Consider the following 17,486-nt stretch of genomic DNA (forward strand, 5'->3'; position numbering starts at 1 on the left):
ATGACTTTGGCCGGAAATGGTAGCAGGGAGATTTGTCTGTAGTTGGTGAGCGTTTAAGGGTCTGCAGAGGGTTTCTTCAGCAATGGGAGGACAGTTGGGTGTTTTCAGGCATCTGGTAAAGTCGCAGAAGAGGTGGCAGCATTCAGAATGGATGTGAGCATGGAGCTGATTGGTTGTGGTCCTCTGGAGTAGGCATGGGAAGTGGTGGGGGTCCAATGGGACCCCTGAATGGATAGACTTCATGGTGTTAGAGGTTTCTTCTGGAGTGATGACAGGCCATGTCCTTAGCATTGGTTCTTTAAATAGGATAGGGAGGCATTTGGTGAGGTCTGGTGGATCCGGTGGTAGGCTGAATTTTCTGTAAAGGGTGATGGCAGCCAATGATGAGGTAAAAATGATTCACATTGGTAAAGATTTCTTTGCTTCTGTTGGTAATGGCATCAATGCGGTCTGCCAGAATGGCACATTTGGTGGTCCGGATCAGTCGTGGTAGGGTCACAGGGTGGATTTGACCATGCTTCGGCCTGCATTGTCCAGGCTCATTATTAATTTGCGCTCTGGTCGTTTGTAGTGGTTTTTCATCAGTCTGAGTTTCTCCGTTTACCAACTGACCTCGGGTATGGATCTTGTTGTATTGTTGTGTTTGAAGGGGGCCATGGAGTCAGGGCATGTGATGATCCAATTACTGAAATACTTGATGGCTTTGGGGATGCTGTTGCTGTGTTCAAGTCAGTGGGTGTTGAGAGTGGTGTTCCAGTCCTTGTCAGTGATGCTGTTCCAGTTTCAGCTGGCTCGTCTGACGGTGGTGCCTGTGCGTTGGACCAAACAGGAATGCTGAACTTGATGAGGGTGAGGTCTGTACAGGTAATGGTGTAGGCAACTTGACTCAGATGTTGCAGAAGTTGGTGAAAGTAGGGTCCCTGAGGTGTCTGGAGATGTGGGTAGATCCCTTTACTCTTTTGGTAAGGCCCAGGCTCCCAAGGTCTTAAATGAGTGCTCTTGAGTTGGGATTGTCATGTTCTTCCAGGTGTAAGTTCAGGATTCTGAGTAGAATGTAATTGTTAGTATCGAGGGCGAGTGTATCTAACTATGCCTTTCTGTAATGTGTTGAACCTGTCCGGGTTTATGCGTGCCTCGATCTGTTCCTGTTTGTTTTTTCATTAATGTGTCATCTTATGTATCCATGCCAGTATGACTGTGTGTATGTAATTGTGTTTGTGTAGGTCTGTCTGTGTGCTTGTGTGTGCACTATTTGTATTTTTGTGTGTTTGCTTGTTAATTCATTTCTGTGTGCCTCTTTCTTTGTGTACCTGTGTCTATTTGTTGATGTATCTGTGTCGGTCTATTTGTGTGCGTCTCCATCTGTTTGCTTGTTTATGTGTGCCTGGAACGAAATGCCTGTGTGTGTACAGGTGTGTTTCTCTTTGTGTGCCTGCATCAGAGTGCCAGCATCTGTGCCTTATGGTACTCCTAACTATATCTTTCTTCACTCCAATAATGTTGATGAATGTGGAGCTCTGACACTTTCCCTATTTACAACTAACGAAAAACTATCTTGTAGTTGTAATTTCGACCTAAAATTTTTTTACTTCACAATATCAATTACCATTATACAGTTAAGGTAAGTAGGTGTCAAGTTGTGACAAATAAATCTATGCTTGCCTCTGTAAACATGCAGGATATTGGCGAAAACTAAGACCATCTTTAGAACTTTCTTTAAATCCATTTAATTTTCATTGCTATTATTGGTCACAGGAGCATTGAAATATACCATTTGACACACTAATTTCCCATAATACGTTCGGGGATAAACATATTTCACCTACATTGCTTTAGTCAGTTTATGACAATTAGTACAGGTTCAGTGTACCTTAAGATACTATGTTATATTTTCATTTACACACACCATTATATGGGGCAGTGGGGTGGGTGTGGGGGAATCCTTAAAGCTTTGTGAAGCTATCTTCAAATACCAGTTAGTTTTCACCATAGTTTTGTATCAGTTTTCTTTAAAATGTACGGTTTCCCACATTTTTCCCTAGAAATCCGTCGGGGAAGGAGCCACTATATAAATGCAATTCTCTCTAAAATCCACCATGTTTGCCTGTAAAATTGATGACATTTTGATCAGTGTCAGTGGCCCACTGTGCTTTAAAATGCCTCTACTGCCACTAATTTCCCAAAATAGTCATTAAAATATTCTGTAGAGATCCATAATGAAAAATAGCTAAACACATGAATTATGTGCTTTAAACTCTTACAGCAGGGACCTGCTGAAATCCTAAGGGATATTTCGTGACCTTCTTTGTATAACTAGATAGGGCACGTGTGCATCATTCAATATAATATTTCCAGTAGCAGCATTGGTAGCGGAAAAGAGAGCTGCATTCTGCTACCTGCATTTAGCGTCCTAGAAGAAAGGCAATGGAGTGAGACAATTATAATGTCAAAAGAGCCTTGATTCTCGCTGCACACTAATGAACTCGTTTCACATTCAGGAAGCAGAAAACCCTTCAGAATATGTCAGTGGGAAGGCGAAAGGAATGCTTTGCTTCATCTCTCCTGACTGTCACTTCTTCGCCATATAGGATACATTAAGTTCCATATTTAAGGCACCCAATCAATATTTTATGTATTTGGGGAAATATTCATTTTATGCAGTGTCTTTGCATACCCAGACAGCTGCTTTGAAGGCCCAGCAATACATCACTTGGAAAGGCATGGCATATTCAACGACTGGACTGTCCTTGACTGAATTAGCAACCTGAGCTCATATGTCACATATCGGCAAATAGCAGTAGTTTTTTCGAATGCTGAAAGTAATAGTTAGTGCCCGTTCTAGTCTGTGCAGCATCCCTTTCCAGCTGTGTCCTGGGCAGGCAAGAGTGGTGAGTCGCTGGGGCCAGGTGGGAGGGGATTTGAACAAATGACCACGAGCAAAAAATAAATAAATGATTTATTTTTGCACTCATCATCGTTTGTTGAAACACCCCCATAACTCCCCCCCCCCCCCCACCCGGCCCCACGCTCTTGCCGGAACTGGCCACAGCTGTCCCTTTCTGCTTGTCTGTCAGGGTAGAAAGGCTCCATCATCAGTGCAGCAGCTGGGAACAGTGCTGCATAGACAGCATCATTCATTCAGATCAGTATGCTCGCGAGAACCGGGGAAGCTCCAGGGGTCATATCATGACGAACTCTGTTGCCCCAGTGCAGAGTGGGCACCTATTTTATGTGCTGCAGTGTGTGAAGTCATTTCGTTTAACGACCCGATATCTCTTCAAGTTAGAGCTTCAGTCTCAGACAGTATATCTCGGGGTCAGAGAGCAAGGTTTGTCCCTTTTTGTTTCCGACCTTGCTTTCTAAAACAATGGACTAAATTAGAGAAATCACTGGTTGAATGAACTCACTTTACAAACTGCAGATGCATAAAAACCGGTGCTCTCCTCTGCGGTGAGTCAACGGAGTCCATAATGATAATGGAGGCTGTTGGGATGCCAGTCTTAGTTCCTCGTGTGGTTTCCATCAGACGAGGAAAGTTTTAATGTTACCCCGCTATCTCGCCACATGAAAAGGTTAACATATTCTCATTTAGAGGTCAGTGCAAAGTGGAAAAAGGATCACACAACAGATTATTTCACTGATTTTTGCGGCTATTGCGAGTAGATTTAAAATTGGTCGCTCTACTGCTCTCCGAGCAGTTCAAAAAGGAAAAATGAAATGATAATAACGCAACATTATTATAATTTTCTTTTTCCTACTGCAGTGGCTCAGTTCGTTTTGGGCGGGCGGGTCGGGGCTGGACTCCATGACGCCAGAGCACTGCAGGGGGAGGAGTGGTAGCACTCTCCAAGTGCGCATGACGGTTTGGCCGGCCTTCTTGGGACAGCCAAACAGTCATGCGCACTTTGCATGTTCTCCACTGGCTGTATTGTACAGCGTGGGTGGAGAACATGCCCAGGCTCCCAGTCCTCATCTGAGCACCGATCCAAGGCACTCAGACCGTTCACAATGCTGCATTGCAACGTTGTGATTGGCTTGGGGGATCCTGGAAGCCTGTGGGCTCCCAGGACTCAAGACAGGAAGAAGATGAAGTGGGAGGAGGGACGGCAGCCGGCTGCACCCAAGAAAGTGTTTTTTTTTTGTTGTCTTTTTAATTCTTCCCGCATCACCATCCCCGTCCGGTAGCAGCTGCTACGGTGTGCACAACAGACTGCAAAAAGGACGCCATGTAAGGTGCTAAGATTCTTTGTCCTCAATATTTCCCTTGATCAGTCTTAAACGCCAAATTGGGTGATACAGCACACCAAGCGTAGAGCAGTGAAAAATTGTGGAACAGTGTTCAGCGCCTAACAGAGGTTCTCATTAGGAGTGGCATGCTTTTTTCCTGATCCTTACATTACCTTTTCTTTGCATACAGATCGATCGGAATGACAAGTTTTGTAGTAATAATCCCCCACAATTTTATCCAGGTAAACATCAGCGGATGAAACCTGCAGAATTACAACAGTAGAAAATGACCAGAAAACCTCAGAACATGCACATTTTAGTGTGCAAAAAGCACCAAAATCTGCATTTTATGTCCCACTACAAAACTTGTAAAGGAGCTAATTATATAACCCCTGTTAAATTCTGGTCCATGAGGTATCAGATTTTAAAAGGTGGGATAGATATCACGTCCTCCATGGGCCACTCATGATGAGGGCATTAGTAGAAAAAACGAATAAACCATTTTTTGAAAAAAATTTGTAAGTTGACACATGTAGTGGTCAACCCTTACATGCCTGCAGGTATACTCATTTTTGCAGTGCTTAAAATGTTTCTGTACAACTCCTGGACAGTTGTGCCAATCGCAGGCTTCACGGTATATTTCAGGAAAACTGTGTTGGTGTTTCTTTTACAACAAGAGGCATTATAGCAACTGACACCAGTCCTGGTTAATATCTAGATTCTAGACTTCATTCTGTCATAGGCCCTTGTCTGCATTGAAATGCATTGTTTCTTCACAGCAATCTTTGCATGTATGTTCTAATATCAGAACACATTTTTCATTGCTTATCTCAGTATGTTCTTGGTCACTACTTTGTTGCTGGATTGGTTCTTGAATGTTTCTGCTTGTGTTACTTTGGTAAACCTTGCCTTTACTTCTTTCGGGTGCTATTGTTTTACTATTTTGTGAGTTACTCAAATCTGTTTTCGTTAAGCATAAGCCGCATTTGTATTCCAGTTCATTAGACTTTATTCTTTATGGCATCTGCTGCAAGCATGCTTCCTCCCTAACATGATCTCAAGTGTTGGATGACTTTCTTTAGCAGAAAAAACAGAATCAAGGTCATGGACTGGGATAGCATCAGACTGAAGACCTCACAGGTCCAGGAACTGCAGGAACAGAAGGAACAGAAGGTGAATCTTGGAAGAGCTAGAGATCTCAGGACAAAGAGCAGGTAAGTTCAGTTTCCCTCTCCATTGAGAGAACAAAGGCGAGCAACAAGGAAGGGCCTCAGGTGCAGTTTATTTTTTTTAAAACATCTTTTTATTTGGCATTTGGTTCATCATGCGCAGATGTTTTCTAACATGCCAATACATATCACACCTAATAATGTATAGCAAATCGAAAAGTTATGTCTGCATATGTGTTTCGCTATCTGGCACCTGTAACCACCGCGGTTCACGATAATCATGCTATTGGTGTGATAATTCTGACCAGCATAAATGTAAGTTCTCCAAAGATATAACATTTTAATATCTTCCACTATATGAAGTTGAAGGGCGTTCAAATCTGGACTACATGTATACATAACCTTATATGGGGCCTATGACCATACAACATTCAGTTTGTATGAAACAAACAAAAAAAATAACTAAAACAACTATTAACAAACTGATTCTCCAGCATTGGGGTGTCTTTCATAGATTCACATGCTTGAATATTCCCCGTCGTCGAAGTGGGAGTCCCACGGTACATAACATAGCAATGTAGTAATAACATAAGCCTATTAGGCCTAAAAGAAAGTAAAACCATAGAGTTTTCATGGCTAGACAACTTGTCACCTCTATAACATATTACTGTCGTTATGTTTTAGTCCAAATCCAGCCAATCAGGTGTCCGCACCCTCTGGAAACCCCTCCCCAGAGGCTGAAGCTCTCAGATTTTCTACCGCACGTCGTGTGAAGGGAGTCTCCCTGAGCTTGCTCAGTTTTTCTTCTCCTATCTCCTCAGAAGATTACCTCTATGATGTCTACATCCAAGAAATCCCTCTTCAGACCTTGTGGAAGTTGTGCTAAACTGAGGCTTCATTCTGAAGATCCTCACAAGAAATGTATTTATTGCTTATATCCTGAACATCAGGTAAAATACTGTAAAATTTGTAGAACCTTCTCACAAAAAACTTTAAAGGATAGAGAAGGGCATCTCCTTCTGTGGCTACAGAAGTTGAAGACTTCAGAGAATCCTCTTTCAGATGTGGAGAGTGTGTCTTCAATCCAAACTGCTCCCTCTTTGAAGAGATCAAGTGACTCTCAGAAGGTTTCTCCTAGACCTAAAGTGGTGAAGAAACATCATGGAGATAAGACCACTACTCAACCTTCTACTTCAAAAGGGGTGATTCCCCCCCCAGGAGTCTATCTGAATACTTTACGCCCCCGAGATCTGATTCTCAGGTGTCTAAGACTCACCTTACCTCAGAAACTGCCTCTCTCGTTGACGAGCTCTTCAAAACTTCCTCCGTCGACGAGAGCTGCCGTCGTCACATCTACATCGACGACGTCGACATCTTTGTCTATGAAGCCAGCTATGATCCTATCGTCGGCGTCTTCACCGTCGACGTTGGTTTCAGTTAAGGTGAGACCCATTTCGTCTACGCTACCTTTAACTTCGTCATCGACGGCAATTAAGCATGGAAAGAAGCAGACGTCGTCGATGGTTGCTTCGTCGACGGTGACTTCGTCGTCGACGGTGGCTTCGTCGTCGACGGTGGCTTCGTCGGCGGCGGTGGCTTCATCGTCGACAGTGGCTTAGTTGTGGACGGTGGCTTTGTCGTCGACGGTGGCTTCGTCGCCGACGGTGTCTCAACGGCTAATTTCACCATCGCCAACAATGGCTACGGCTCCATCTCAAGAATTGGTACCACTAGGTGCTTCAAGCTCTCTGTTTCAGCGACGACATTCGTCTCTGGATACCCTGATGCCAATTACCACTCCTACGCAGCCTCCAGAAGTGCTTTTTTCATCTGATAATGAGGAATACGAAGATGATAGATTTCTGGCTGCTCGCAGTCCTTCAGAGCTTCTAATAAAATGTCAGGAATCAGATGATGAAGGTGATTACTCAATTTATGACACACAGCCAGTTCAACAACTTCCTATGGCACAATTGCCGATAAGTCTTATTTCCAACCTACAATATATGCTGGATGATTACAACCACCGTTTTCCACGGTCTGTGCATACTTCTCCAACGCCGCAGACAACTCCACAACCTGTTTTAAATAAGGAAACAGTAGTCACACCTCCATCAGGGACAAGAGATCAACATCTTGTGGTTCCTCAAATCATACAAGATATTGTCAAGGAACAGGATGATGACGCTGACAAAGAGGAAGGCGAGCTGGATGATGGTTCCTTTCTTTCTGATTGGGACAACTATCAAATACAAACGCCATCTCCTGCTGATCCAGCTCCTTTGGATTCTCCACCAGTCGACATTGGTGGTTTTCATTTGCTCATGGAAAGAGCAGCTAAGAGATTTCACCTCCCGATGACAACCAGGGAGGAAGATTGTTTCTTATATGATTTTAAGGATCAACCTCAAAAGCAGGTCTGTTGTATTCCAATTATAGATTTTATCTGGCAAGAGGGCCTTAAGTTGATGCAAACTCCTAACTCCATTCCAGCTATCCTTCCTAGGATAGATAAAAAATTCAAGGCCCCTCCCAATTCTCCTGCTTGTTTAACTTCGCAAACAAAGCCTGATTCCATTATTACTCAGGCAGCCCAACGTCGATCCAGAAACCCATCGTCTCCTTTGTCGGCACCACCAGATCGAGAAGGTCAACAGCTGGATGGTATAGGGAAATTTTTTTCCACCATGGCGGCGGCTACAGTACGGGCAGCAAATTCTTTAGCGATCCTGGGCCGCTACGATCGCCAAATGTGGTCGGACATTTCATCTCTAATTGACCTTATTCCTGAAACATCTAGACCAGAGGCATTAAAAATTCTCCAAGAAGGAGAAAGAATTTCTTCAGAAATTATAGATTGCGCTATTGATGTGTCCTCTTCTGGCTTCCGTCTTTTGGCTGGTGCAGCGGTCCTCCGGCGTCAGGGCTGGTTGCGGGCCACGTCTTTTCGTCAGGAGGTACAAACTAAGATACTGGACATGCCTTAGGACGGTGAATCACTTTTTGGCCAGCATATAGATGATGCCCTTCAGGCAATTAAGAAGGACACTGACACGGCTCATGCCCTTGGATCCTTGCAATTCAAAAAGCAACCTTTTCGAGGCGCAAGAGGTCGTGGTTCCTCTTCTTCCTTTCGAGGAAATTCGAAACAATACAGACAAGGACAGACCCGCTATTCCTCTCAAAATCAACAATCTTATAGGCAACAACATTCTTCCACCTACAGACAATACAGAGGAAAATCTTCTTATAGAGGAAAGGATTCCTCCAAGAAACAATGACTCACTCTACACACAGTTGCGAGTTCCTCCTGTTTTTTCAAAACTTGGAGGTCGAATCTCCCACTTCTACTCCAAATGGTCACAAATTACTACCGATCAATGGGTTCTAGATATTGTACGCAGGGGACACGCATTGGAATTTGTAAAGATTCCTCCCAATACTCCACCAAGAGGTCCCCCTCCTGCCCACTTAAAAGAGCTTCTGAATCAGCTAAAAGTTTTATTGAGAAAGGGCGCGATCGAAGTGGTGCCAAAGCTACAGAAGGGCAGGGGGTTCTATTCAAGGTTCTTCCTCATACAGAAAAAGTCGGGAGAATGGCATCCCATTTTGGATCTACGTGCTTTAAACAAGTATATAAAGACACAAACTTTTCGTATGTTGTCCCTTCAAGAAGTACTCCCATTTCTATCCCAAGGAGAATTTATGACAACTCTAGATCTCCAGGACGCTTATTTTCATCTCCCCATATTGCCGAGACACAGAAAATTCCTCAGATTCAGGGCGGCCGGAAAGGATTTTCAATTCAAAGTTCTGCCTTTCGGCCTTCGTTCTGCTCCCCGAGTGTTCACAAAAGTCCTGGCACCGGTGGCAGCTTACCTTCGTCTACAAGGAGTACAAATCTTCCCATACTTAGACGACTGCCTACTGAAGGCAAAGTCTTTCGAACTAGCTTCCAAACAAACTCTGTTATGCAGATCCCTCTTCCAATCTCTGGGCCTCACACTAAACATAGAAAAATCTCAGTTACTCCCGGCTCAAAAAGACTGTTCTTGGGAGCCATTCTGGATACCAGTCTAGGAAAAGCTTTTGTGTCGCACGAACAACGTCAACGTCTTCGTGAGCTAGCGACTTCTATCCATCTAAAAGAGTTTGTTTCTGTCCGACAGTTGAAATCTTTCCTCGGGATGTTGTCCTCTTGTATTCCTCTAGTCCCTCACTGCCGCCTGAAGATGAGACCCGTCCAGGAAGAATTGGACAAGCAGTGGGCTCAGGTCTCAGAAACTTTCAACGACCTAGTAAGAGTCACTCATTGCCTAAAAAGAGCTCTTTTATGGTGGACTCATGAAAGAAATGTCTCCTCGGGGCGTCCCTTTCTGGCGGACTCTCCACAATTCACCCTTACCACCGACGCATCTCTCGAGGGTTGGGGCACCCACTTACAAGGCTTAACTGTGAAAGGCAAGTGGTCTGTCCAGCAAAAGACAAAACACATCAACCTTTTAGAATTACTGGCCATTTTTCTGGCTTTGAAAGCTTTCCGAACCATCATTCACGGAAGCACGGTGTTGATCCGTATGGACAACACAACGTGCATGCACTACATCAACAAACAAGGAGGCACAAGGTCCGTTTTGTTGTCCCTTCAGGCTCAAAAAATTTGGGATTGGGCGATTCAACATCGCATCGTTCTCACAGCAGTCCATGTTCCGGGAGCGTCGAACAATCTTGCAGATTCCCTAAGCAGATCGTCCACGACCAATCACGAATGGGAATTACACCAACCCACTCTGCATCACATCTTTCAGCTATGCGGTCCCCCAAATCTGGATCTTTTCGCAACATATCTGAACCGAAAATGCCAGTTCTACGCAAGTTGGCTTCCCCAACCAAAGTCATGCGGGAATGCCTTTTTGATGAACTGGTCCAAAATATATGCTTACGCCTTTCCACCAATACCCCTAGTCCCCAAGGTTCTACGGAAAATGAGGAAAGAACCCTGTCACATCATCCTTATAGCCCCCCGATGGCCTCGACAGATCTGGTTCACGGAACTGCAGCTCCTGTCTCAGTGCGAACCGATCATGCTTCGTCCTCTTCCAAATCTTTTGACCATGGAACACGGTCAAATTTGTCATCCCGAAACTGCATCTCTACACTTAGCGGCTTGGAACCTGAGCACTATGAATTTGTGAATTTAGACATCCCTTTGGATTGCAGAGAAGTCTTGGCAAAAGCTAGAGCACCTTCAACAGTAAAAACACATAAACTCAAATGGAAAAGATTTTGTTTATAGTGCAATGATGCAAAAATACATCCTATACATTCCAAGCCAGAACAACTTTTGCCTTTCTTTTTGCACCTAGCGAAATCAGGCCTCTCATACTCTACCCTTAAAGATTTCCTAGCGGCAATCTCACGATTCCGACAAGGTGGCTCTAACTCACTTTACTCGTCAAGAGTAATTCAGCAATTTTCCACGGGCTTTTTCGGATGTTTCCTCCGATACGTCGGCCTCCTCTACCTTGGCACCTAAACATTGTATTGGCGCAGCTCATGAAATCGCCATTTGAGCCAATCCACAAGGTCAGTCTCAAATATGTCACTTGGAAGACTTCTCTCCTCCTGGCTCTTACATCCTCCCGCCGGGTCAGTGACTTGCAAGCATTTACCATTAAACCACCTTTTCTTCAATTTACTAAAGACTCTGTCCTGCTTCCCTAAGATGCCATCTGATTTCCACCTTAATGAGCCGGTTGTTTTAAAAACATTTTCTCCAAATCCTCAAACTACGGCGGAAAAAACTCTGCATTCTTTGGATGTCAAAAGATGTCTCAAATTTTATCTTCAGAAAACAGCTACTATTCGTAAGAGTGACCAACTCTTTGTAGCCTACGGACGGATGCGGCAAGGTCATCCGGTCACCAAACAATCTATAGCACGCTGGATATCTTCTACTATTGCCTTTTGCCATCAACAAGCAGGAAAACCGCTTGCTTCAAACGTTAAAGCGCATTCCACCAGGAAGGTTTCTTCTTCTACGGTGCTATTTGCTGGAGTACCTCTTCAATCCATCTGTAGAGCGGCAACATGGTCCAGCAGACACACCTTTACGAGACACTACTGTCTGGATGCTGCAGACAACACGGACACAGCCGTGGGACAAGCAGTCCTTCGTAATCTTTTTAAATAAGGTGAGCCTCTGATGCTTCCCTCCTCCTGTATACAAGGTACTTTTATTTATTTATTGATTTATGTATAGATATATATATACATATATTACCAATTATTATGAGTTTTTACGCATGACAAGACTAAAAAATATACATTGCAAATTTTGTAAAGTATATACTTGTATACAAAGTACATGTCTTGAATTGTTGACTGTATTCCAAGAGTCTGCTTTCTCTTTCCATGTCTAACCATATCACGTGCCGAGTACCATTCTTCCTACTTAAGGAAGTGATTTGTATTTGCTTGTTGTCATGTGATTAAGGCTCAGGGAGAGCCGAAACGTTATGACGACATCTTTGCAGTTGAGCGATTAAAATCTTTGCACTAAGAAGTTGGTCTGTGTTTGTATTATCTGACCAGAGGCTACGTGGAGGCAGCCCTGCCAGGGGTACAATTGAACTGATATATTTGGCTGAGTGGTGACATACGGCCAGCACACGAGACCCTTTCCACAAAGGACAACGCCAATTAAGGAGCCGTTTCCCGGTTTTTCTGGGTAGTTTTGGATTCCTTGGAAGAGGAACGGCGTTTGTCCCCCCAGAAGCAACGGAGCAGCCAGCGGCAGGCGGAAAGTTACACAGGAGCAACCCTCAGGCGGTGCTGAGTCGGAGGACAAGCCACACCGGAGGTAATTACTCTTAGTAACTACGCTATCCTGCAGCATTCCGAATAACGGGGGAGGAGAGTCCAAGTGCAGTCAGGGAATCACAGATTGGGGAAGAATAGGATTACCAACTGTCCATTCCCTTGACAAATCAATTCAGCTACAACACGCAATTACACATTGGTATGATGTCGGCCGACAACATGATTGAACGCGAGGAAGCAGCATCAAAAATGTTTGCGGACAGTCCCCAAGCACTCGCGAACTCACGGGACAAGACTAGCAGTGAACCTATGACGAAAAATAGCACTATTAAAGAAAAAATCAAAATACTTGAAAAAAAGTTACGCAATGAACAAAGCAAGTGGTGGGAAGCCAAATCCTTACAGAGTTACCTTGATGTAAACCGGATTCCCAGAGGATTGCGCATTCTGATGGCGCCGAATTATGAGAGTCCCAACCCTGAGATGATGAAGGAATGGGCGGACAGCAATCTAGAGGCATCACGTCGTCTGGTACAAATCCTGGTCAAGTACGCAGAAATAGACAGCGCACAGTTATTAAAAGATATTGCTGTACTCCAAGATGAATTACAAACTATGGAAGATAACGAGGAGAAGAAAAAATTAATGGAAGAAATGAAGGAGAGACTGAGAAAGGAACAAACGAAAATAATGGATAGGAAAGCTTATAAATTCCAAAGGGATCGCAACGATTACGAGTTGGGCCAAATCTTTACCTTCTCTAGAAAATATGATTCCTATAGGGGCCCGAAAGTCAGGTCTCTCAATATATCGAAAGCTACAACAAGCAATAGAGAACAGGATGATTCAACCAGATCGGATATCAGTACTTATACTAGCAGCGAATCGGAATCGGAACAACGTTCCAAAGTTCCGAATACTACAGCTAAACCACATCCGGGGGAGGAGATGCATTTTTTATGTCAGGAAAGGATGCAATCCCTACGCCCCCGCGCTCTAAAGAATCACGAAGAAAACTTGCCAACTACAAGCGCAGGCAGAGGTACAGGACGCGGAGGCGGCACCTATTACAAAAAGAGAGGCAGAGGCCAGTGGAAAGCGAAGAATTAACAACTGCTGACGACGCCACCATTATTAATCTAATAAACGTCGGTCTCACTCAAGAAGAGGAACATATTCTGAAACTTGGCCTCTCCTACGCCGCACAGTCCAATTTCAACTACATTGACACCAGGTTTGATACCTACAAGGCCATACGCAAATTGAAACTCCGTAAATTTCATGGTCTGAGAAACACGAATATAGCAACACCTGAAACCAGTGTTACAATTGATACAGGATCTGTTTCAGAATCCCAGATACCTAAAGAAATTTTCGATTTATGGCACAACAATGGAGCTGTCTCCCAGGATGTCACACAAACACAAGGGGGTAACACCACTGGCCAGGAAATTGCCAGGAAACAGATCTCTCCGATAACACCATTTAAACCAATCTCCACATTTGTTCCAATACTTTTACGAGACTCCATTGACATCTACAATGAGATTGTTACAACTCAAATCAAAGACTAGCATAAAAAAATCAGCAATAAGAAATATCCCTTTGATGCAAAGAAAGCTAAATACTATGCACTTATTCAAAAACTGAATAAAGACAAGAGCATTATCATACGAGGCAGTGACAAGGGAGGCAACATTGTGCTCATGCCTAGATCTCTATATGACAAAGAGGCTTATTCACAGCTGAATAATCGTCAACACTATGAACGTTGCAATATGTCTACTCTGAAAACCTTGCAAGTGGAATACCATAAGAAATTGCTGAAATGGAAGAACAAATTCTTGTTATCCAATGATGAGTATGCATATCTTAAAACAGATTATCCCAAAGTTCCATTCATCTATATTATCCCGAAAGTACACAAGGACATGGCCAATCCTCCTGGCAGGCCAATCATATCAGCCAGAGGGGGCCTCCTGGAAAAAACTTCCGTATATATTGATTACTTTCTACAGGGATATGTCAAATCACTTGATTCATATATACAAGATACTGGTGACTTTTTACTAAAACTACAAAAGATTGAATGGAAGATGGGATATTGGATGCTTGCACTTGATGTGTCGTCCCTTTATACCAGCATAGTACACAAAGATGGCATGGCAGCGGTTGACTATTATCTATCCAAGAGAGATGAACAATTCACAGATCATACCAACATGCTTCTAGAAATGTTAAAAATATGCCTCAACAACAACATATTTATGTATAATAATCTGGTATATCGGCAGCTCCAAGGAGTAGCTATGGGGGCCAGCTTCTCTCCAAGCTATGCATGTTTGCACATGGGTGCATGGGAGGAGCTGGTCCTCAGAACTGAGCACAAAGACACAATAGACTTCAATGTAATTGCATGGTATCGTTATATAGACGACCTATTTGTGGTATGGGGTGGTACCAGAGAAGCAGCAGTTGATTTTGTTAGCTCCATCAATACGAATGATTCCAATCTCAACTTTACAGTTAGTATGAGTCAGACTAATGTCAAATTTTTGGACACGGAAGTTTACATCCTAAATGGGGCCATTGAAACTAAATTGTATAGAAAGGAAACAGCAGGAAATACCATTCTGCACGCTGCCAGTGCACACCCCCAGCATCTTATCACCAGTATACCCTATGGTGAGATGCTTCGGCTCCGCAGGGTCTGTAGCAATCAAATGGAATTGGAGGCGGTCCAAGCAGCCAGTAAGATTAGATTCCTTCAACGGGGCTACTCTGTCAAGACCATTGAGGGGGCCATTAGTAGATCCCGAACTAAATCTAGACAGGATTTACTTAATAAGTATGACACTACGATGAATAGTAAGTTAACAAGTCAATCAAATTCTGAACCTCAAAATGACTTCAGGATTATAACGGGGTTCAGTAAACAACACTCTGATCTCTATCGTATTTTCAACCGCAATTGGCCCATTCTTTTAAGTGACCCCATATTAGGCCTACCATTACCTCGTAGAGCGACTGTTACATTCAGTCGAGCATCTTCTATGAAAGACCACATTGTCGATACCAATCCTGAAATTATGGAAAAAACAAGCTGGCTCCAATCGAATGTTTTTTTTTAAAAATGCAAAACGTGCAAAGCGTGCACACATGGGGTTAATACTAAACACTTTAAGGACGGTTTTAGTGACACAAAATATAATATTGAGAAGTTTTTAACATGTAAAACTGAATACGCTATATATGTGCTCCAATGTACGTGTGCACTCAGGTACGTAGGTAGTACCAAACTGGAGGTACACAAACGAATCCTTTAGCACCTGAGGGCAATCACGAACCAAGACAACACTTACCCAGTGGCTCGACATTTTAAGGATGTACACCGCAGTAATAACAGGGATTTAACTTTTTTTGTTATTGACTCGGTGCCACCTAGCAGACGCGGGGGAAATAGAGAAGCAAAATTAAGACAGTTGGAAACTAAATATATACTCCAGCTAGACTCTAAATTCCCGGTTGGGCTTAATGTTACAGAGGACCTGCATACTATTTTACATTAAAATCATACTTCTCATTCTTTTTATATATATATTATGGAGGTTACTTTATGGCATCAATGCATATCAAGTCTGGACATAATGATTGGTATCTAACCAACCCATCAGTGGTTTTTATCAAGAGGTTTTTTATATTAGTGTGGGAAACTATTTTAACCTTTTTGTACTCTATTTATTGTTTTATTATAATGAATAGTTACTAATCATAAAGACAATTAAGTCAGCGTTAGGAATGTTCAAGAAAACTGTACACTTTATTGTTATCTTGTATCCATGCGGCAATAATAGGTGATTGCATTGAGTCATATATACGAACATACCCTATTGTCATTAAAACCATTGTAGCTCTAACTGACGAACCCCATGAAGCACCTTTAACGCCTAGTGTTAAATCACCGTCTAAACTCAGTAAACATCGATATTTGCATACCCCTCATCTATATTCCTTTACAGGGGTCCATTTCACCAGATATCATACTATCATGAACCTACTTAATAGTATTAGAGTATCTGGTAGGATTGATGGTTATAGGTCAGAGAAAAAGGTATCTGCAGCTGGGACCAGCAGCAGATTTTCTTCCCTACTTGCACTTTCATTGCACTTTTTTATTGGACTGCGTCTTTACTGTTTACATATGTATTTATATATTTTATAGGTTATTTATGAAACAGCTTTTTATGTAAAATGACTGAGTGTTAAATTATTAGATAACATGTTAATTTATTGGCATTTATTTGCACTCAGCACACTTCCTCATATTCGTGCACAATTGCAGGGATCTGCAATTTGATGGGTTTGTAAGACCATGATACATGGAGTTTTCTCAATGTTTTTTGGGATTTATCCCGCTATTTGAACAAGTATGCAGACTCTAACAGGTCTTGAATTCCTGTTGGTATTTTACCAATTATTATGAGTTTTTACGCATGACAAGACTAAAAAATATACATTGCAAATTTTGTAAAGTATATACTTGTATACAAAGTACATGTCTTGAATTGTTGACTGTATTCTAAGAGTCTGCTTTCTCTTTCCATGTCTAACCATATCACGTGCCGAGTACCGTTCTTCCTACTTAAGGAAGTGATTTGTATTTGCTTGTTGTCATGTGATCAAGGCTCAGGGAGAGCCGAAACGTTATGACATCTTTGCAGTTGAGCGATTAAAATCTTTGCACTAAGAAGTTGGTCCGTGTTTGTATTATCTGACCAGAGGCTACGTGGAGGCAGCCCTGCCAGGGGTACAATTGAACTGATATATATATATATATATAGATATTTATATGCATATAGTCTTTTGCACTGTATATGCTATTGCTTTCATTCTTATGTACCTTGTATTATTCTGATATCACTGCTCACTACTCTTATTCAAGCATGTGAATCTATGAAAGACACCCAATACTGGAGAAGAACAAAAGTTACTTACCTGTAAACTGTGGTTCTCCAGTATTGGTGTCTTTCATAGATTCACATGCGACCCACCCACCTCCCCTCAGAGGCTCTAATTATGTATTTGACTATTATGTCACTCTTGTGCTACGAAAATCTGAGAGCCTCAGCCTCTGGGGAGGGGGTTCTAGAGGGTGCGAACACCTGATTGGCTGGATTTGGACTAAAACATAACGACAGTAATATGTTATAGAGGTGACAAGTTGTCTATCCATGAAAACTCTATGGTTTAACTTTCTTTTAGGCCTAA

The 17,486-nt window shown here is 42.7% G+C and overlaps 1 protein-coding gene across 1 annotated transcript in view; it reads left to right on the forward strand.

Annotated features, from left to right (window-relative positions):
* The window catches only part of LOC146775984 (uncharacterized), a 548,205-nt gene that overhangs the window by 160,051 nt on the left and 370,668 nt on the right, over positions 1-17,486 (forward strand). The window contains exon 3 of the mRNA XM_085640019.1: positions 5,310-5,441. Coding sequence (XP_085496145.1) covers positions 5,332-5,441 — 110 coding nt within the window. The 5' untranslated portion in view covers positions 5,310-5,331. The remainder of the gene's footprint in view (positions 1-5,309; positions 5,442-17,486) is intronic.

The sequence above is a fragment of the Triturus cristatus genome, chromosome 12 (genome assembly GCF_964204655.1).
Source record: "Triturus cristatus chromosome 12, aTriCri1.1, whole genome shotgun sequence".
Classification (NCBI taxonomy): Eukaryota; Metazoa; Chordata; class Amphibia; order Caudata; family Salamandridae; genus Triturus; species Triturus cristatus.